We start from the raw sequence: 6153 nt of genomic DNA, 5'->3' as shown, positions 1-6153 counted from the left end.
TCCATGAACGGCTAATAAAGCATAATCTGCTCTGTATCTTGCTCGTCGGCGCCAGAAGCACAGAAAGCCTTTTAGCGTGTCTTCTCCGCGGCTCCTGACTGACGTTTTGTTGCTCTCGGCTGAAGACTGTGACTTATTTTTATCACGCCCCAGATAATACAATCAAGTATTAAGGAGTTAAAAATCAAACTGGATCTGCATCGGCTGAGTGGCAGATGAGTGGCAGATGCCCGCGGGGCTTCTCGTTACTCAGCCTCCTTTTTCATCCATCTCCTTCTACTTTTCAGCAGATAGGTTGACATCCCTGAATACAAAAACCTGCATTTGTTGCGGTCTCCTCGCCAGAGGTTGTTCCCTGATTGTTGCCAGTGCTGTCTGGATATTTCCCAATCTTTCATTCACTAACTACAGCAGCCTGCTCACCACGTCTCCATTGATAGCTCTCATAACCCTTTTTTTTTTAAGCTGTAATATCGTCACACTTAATGACGAGCCAGAGCGATCTCAGATTTCTGCTTTATGATAAGAGCAATCAAAGGAAAATTGCGGCCTTTTAGTTTTGCAATCTTTTCCTAAAAAAAATGTCCCTTGCAGACAGACGGTAGCAGTTTGTATGTTGGAGGATTGATAAGGAATGTTTTCCACATGATTGTTGTAGAGTTTTTTCCTCTCATGTCGCTGCGAGGACTCGGGCCAAATCTGTTAAGCGCGAACATTTGCGTGCTGATGTATATGTTTGATACGTATGTACAATTACAGCAGTAGTTCACATACAGTTGACACTTATCTTCGCTACCTTTTCATCATCAGGCTGTTTTAAAAAGCCACTCAGGTCGTTACAGGTTAGAAAGCTCCTGCTGAACTTAGCAGCTATTAAACGGTTGTGTTTGTTGTTATGTGACGAGCTGAGTTCGTCATCGGGAGGCAGAAGAGATGGCGGATGGCGTGATATCAAGACGTAACAGCGGCCAAGCTGCAGACCACTGTTCAAGACCGACAAACAAAGTTTTAAATTTCCAAGACATCGAAGCATTTTCAGCTACAATTCTGCCCCCAGACACGGTGTTTTCATCAAGTTGTCACTGCGTTTCCAGGCAGGTGATATTGAAATAGAAGAGGCATCCTCCAGTTTCAAATCGAAAGTGTGGCGGCATTTGAGCTTCTTCAAGTCAAAAAATAATGCAAGAAGATAAAAGGCAAGAACAGTCTGCAAATATTGACAGAGGGAGTTGAACGACACAAATAGTACAACTAACATGATGCAGCATGTGAGCCGGCATCATGGCAAGGAGCTCCGGTCAGCCCCGCCTACGCACGTTACTCCTTAACTACGACTACAAAGGCCAAGAAAACCCCCCAAAAAACCACACGGTCAAACCACACTCACAAGCTGCGACCCGCTCGCCCAAACAAGTACAAGAGCCAGCAGGGGACATTGTGAATATCCAGCAGTGCATTTGTTTCATAGTTTCTGTTTTACATTTATACCTCAGAAATAAAAAAGGGATTCTTTGTAATTAACATATACAAAAGAAGAAAAATGCAGTGTTTTGTATATTTTTTGTTTGAAATAATTAATATTTTTCAGTCATAATTTTTCTGTAATCTCATTTTGTATTTTTTAAAAATCGTTTCGTGAATTGAATTGTGAGTTGAGAATCGTAAAAAAATGTAGAGTTTTGCCAACATTCATTTAACATCAGTATCTACAGCTGTGACACGCACACTGCTGACGCCTGTTTTATAGTGATTTCACTCTAAATGGGAGTTCTGGTTATGAGGAAGCTCTTCGTCTGGAGGAAGACTCCACCGTGTTACCTTGTGAACGCCACAGCGCCTCGCCGACGAGGTTAAAAGGTAACACTTCAATCGAGTCCTGCTTGTGCACTTCAGTCACAAAAACAACAGCACGTTCTCTGTCCTAACGCCTCGCACTTTTTATCTCCCACCTGTTGTTTAGTTTGGCAGAAAAACTCTGAGGTCAGAGAGATCCAACAAAAACATCACGTGTTTTCATGGATAACCGCTGGTGACGGATTTGTTTTCGAAGGAAGCAGATAAGATGATGGTGTCTAACGAGCAGCCGTCTAAGCACATCTTCATGAACGTTAGAAGACTCATTCCTCGTGATTTTGTGTCCGAGCGAAGTCGCAGGGTTTGGAGGGAAACATCTGAGAATAGAAACTTGCATTTTGCTTTTGGAAATATGTATCAGGTTGTCTGTGATCTCAGTGGCTCCTGCCACCTCAGAAAGGTTTGAGTCTTTTTGTTTCATGAATAATCCTCTGCAGGAAAAAAAACGTGAATTCAGGTGTTCAGATCATCTGCTTTAAATGTCAAATAAACACTAGTTAACCCTTTGAAACCTGGAGCAGCATCACTTTTCTTGTGCTGCTTTCAGGGGCCTTTTACAATTATTTAACCTTTGAACTCTGAACTATTTGGTGTGATTTCTTTCCAAAATAAATGTTTCACAAAGTGCAAGCATTTAGGAAACATAGAAAATTATTTCTAAAAAGCTGGGGAAATGTCCATAAACTATATTTTAAATTACATAATATTTAATAATACATTTTAAAATATAGTTTATGGACATTTCCCCAGCTTTTTAGAAATAATTTTCTATGATCAAACATTTTTTCCAGGCTATTTCCTTGTTTGTCTTTTCTTTTTTAAACTTTTTTTTTCCTGAGTCTGAGTTAGTTGCCTTCTTGGTAAATGCTGAAGTTTGTTATTTAGGTAACAAAGCATGAGTGCAACAAAAATTTAAATGAAATGAAATTGAAATGCGTCAGGCGTAATAAAAAAACAGTGTTGTCACGTTTAAACTGGACTCAGACCATATTTTTCTGTCCGAACCCGAAACGAGCCCAAAAATGTGCCAGTAACTGAGCTCCACTCAAGAATACAAACAACGAAAACACCACACAACACTGGAAACAATGCTCAGCATTGAAAGTTCACTCTCAACCGAAAATTGACCAAACATTTTTCATTTTCTAACCTTTTCCAAACCTTTCAGCTGCATTACACAGACATAAAGACCACATTTCAAGGTTTTCCAGGTAAGAAAGTGGTGGAAATATCAAAGAAGTCGGCCTGAATTTAAGATTTTCTTTGTCAAATTGAAAACACTGAAGTGACATCTTTGGAATATTACCCGACTTTATAACTCAGCTTTGACTGAAACTGAAGGACAATTCAACCCGAAATAACCAGGCGGTGTCTTACCTTCACCAGCTGACAGGAAACACCTGCTGTGACATCACTGCAGGGGCGTGTCCAGACGTCCAGCCCTGTGCGGCCGCCGTGACTCACCGTGGAGTCAAAGTTCAGAAAATTAGAAACTGTGAGGACACAAAAAACAAGCAGCTACTCCTACAGCTCATGATGCATCTGTGTTTTCAAAAGAAGCCGAATAAAGTCAGAATTTAACCTCCTGCAGGAATAATCTACTCGCTTTGTTCGGGGGCCACTTTTGCAAAATGACAGGGGGCCAGGTGCCAGTCGCAGCAGCCTGATACATGTTTTGAGGATTTTAGGATGTTTCTAGGAATTTAGGACATTTCTAGGATTTTAAGACTTTTTTTAATTTATGACATTTCTCAGATTTTAGTACATTTTTGGGATTTCTGTACATTTTTAGGATTTTAGGGCATTTGCAGGATTTTAGGACGTTTCGGGGATTTTGGCACACTTCTAAGATATTAAGATGTTCTAGAAATTTCTAGGACTTCTTTTTTAATTGAGGATATTTCTCAGATTTTTGCACATTTCTAGGATTATAGGACATTTCTTGGATTTTAGGGCATTTGCAGGATGTTGGGACGTTTTTACAATTTTAGGACCTTTCTAGAATTTTAGGAAATTTCTAGGATTCCCTGACATGTTTAGGATTTCAGTACATTTCTAGGATTTGAGGACATTTCAAGGATTTTGGGACTTTTTTAGGGATTTTTAAGACATTTGGGGATTAGCCAGGACCTCTATCAAAAAAAATATGAAAACAGACAGTGAAAATAGCTTCAGTCCACTGCAATTCTCTGTAGGTGTCGTGCGCAGTTAGAAACTAATAAAATAAAAGAATAACTGCATGATTTGATAACTTGTTAAAATGTAGTGAGTTCGTGCAGAGAACAGTGAATCCAAATCTGTCCGCTTTGATAAAAGTAATAAATGTTCTTCTGAAAGTTAAAACTGCACAATGGACTCATTTTCCCTCAACAATCAGTAACTTCCAGTTTGATTCTGCTTACTCTTGAAACAATATCCCGACCTTTCATCAGATGTGTTGACTGCGTCAGACTGGATTTGGCCTGAAAGCATCTCCTCTATCTCCTCTGCCCGTGGATCTTTCCCGCCTTTATCAATCCTTTTTAAAACATCAGCTTTTCAAAAGCTGTTGGGGGGATGTGATGTGAAAGGAGGGCAGTTTGAATATTCGGGGAGCCTTTTTTCCCTTTAAAGACAGGCCTAGAGCATCATCTGCAATTACACTATTCGTCGTCAAATGTGTTTGCATATTCAATATTAAAAAAAGCTGCTGGATGTGGCTTAATTTAAGCAGCCTCATAGGCGACATGCAAACTCTTCAACAATGTGCAGGAGAGAGATACCTTATTAGCCTTATTATCATGACTCCTCCTGATCGGTCTCCTCCACCAGATTGTTGTCCTTCACCTAACTTTCCTCTTTATCGTGTAGACACAGACCAAATAAACTCTGCAGACGCCCGCGGCTCTCCGCGGAGAAAGAAAGTTGGTCGGTTGTGAAAATAAAATTAGGAGACCACTGATGCCAGGACTGACTGAGGAGTGGGCTATGTTCTGACAGGTGTGGTGTCGAGTCGACCGAGAGGCAAAGATGTTTTGAATTAATGAGGCCAGGTGACGGAAAAAGGAGCCAACAACTCTCGCCTGCAGTTTACTGGAGGCCTGGTGCGCTTCTTATTTAAATAACTGCCCTTGATCTCGTTGATCACTAGGCTATAGGCTACTTAATTAAAACTAACAAGCAGTGCATTAACGCCCCGCCGGCGCGCTGACGCCGTGGTCGTACGCGAGCGGCACCCCGGGGAGACGGTGCAGGTTTCCAGATGCAGGTGAAGTCGATTTAAAATGCCAAAAAGAAAGATGGCAGGTTTGTGCAGCCTGATTGAAAGACATTTCTCACTGTACGTGTGTGTGTGTGAGTGTGTGTGTGTGTGAGTGTGAGTGTGTGTGTCAGAATAAAAGGCAACATACCCGCTCAGAAAGCCTTGAGCTTTACAGACGGCTGCTTTGATCAGAAAGGCCGGTTCATCTTCACCGTCTCGTGGTGGTCGTCACCGGGTGCTGATGGAGCCGAGCGCCGCTCCCTCTGAAGAGACAGGAAGGAAATAAGGTGGAAGGAAAAATTTAATATGTCAGTTTTATCATGTTTAACCCCTTCACGCCCAGTTTTAAACACTTTGTTTTCAAGCCAACTGCAAGAAAAGATGTTGGCAAAGTATGTTTCTGCTAACAAAGAACTTAGATTACGTTTGCATGGTAGAACAGCGGGCCAAATCTGGCCCCTGATAGGGCCCCTGGTGGCCCCCAAATCACTTTCTAATTCACAAAACCAGTAAGTGATTCACACTGTGGATTGTTTTTGTACCTTTAGTCTCCATACGATGTCAGAGAGCATAAAACAGCATCAAAATAGAGGTTGTTGATCAAAAAAAGAGCCAGAGGAGGATCCCCCACACCCCCGACAGAGGACACAGCTGAGACACTGATGTCCTAAAATCATGGAAACGTCCTTAAAGTCTAGAAATGCCCTAAAATCATAGAAGCATCTTGAATTCCTAAAAATATCTTGAAATCCTACAAATGTCCCAAAATCCTAGAAACATCCTAAAATCTTAGAAATGCCCTATAATCCCAGTCACTGCAGCATGGCACTGCTGTGACTACACACACACACAGATATACATATATACACACATGTACATGCATATTTACATACATACTCACATATACAGTATATATATCTTAACTTATTTCTCCCATATTCAAAACTTAACAAAATGTATCGATACATTCATTAACTTCCTATAAAATTTATATCTCCAAAATATATTACAGTTGCTTTTTTTTTTTTACAGTCAAAAAGAAGTCTTAAAATGTCATG

General features: G+C 40.8%; 1 protein-coding gene across 1 annotated transcript in view; it reads left to right on the top strand.

Moving 5' to 3' along the window:
* ptpro (protein tyrosine phosphatase receptor type O) overlaps window positions 1–4772 on the top strand; it is a 33045-nt gene extending 28273 nt beyond the window's left edge. The window contains 1 exon segment of the mRNA XM_042511741.1: window positions 4705–4772. Coding sequence (XP_042367675.1) covers window positions 4705–4772 — 68 coding nt within the window.
* Window positions 4773–6153: the final 1381 nt, after the last annotated feature.

Source organism: Plectropomus leopardus, chromosome 22 (genome assembly GCF_008729295.1).
Source record: "Plectropomus leopardus isolate mb chromosome 22, YSFRI_Pleo_2.0, whole genome shotgun sequence".
Classification (NCBI taxonomy): domain Eukaryota; kingdom Metazoa; phylum Chordata; class Actinopteri; order Perciformes; family Serranidae; genus Plectropomus; species Plectropomus leopardus.
The sequence above is the reverse complement of the archived record's forward strand: the minus strand, read 5'-3'. Positions and strand labels throughout refer to the sequence as shown.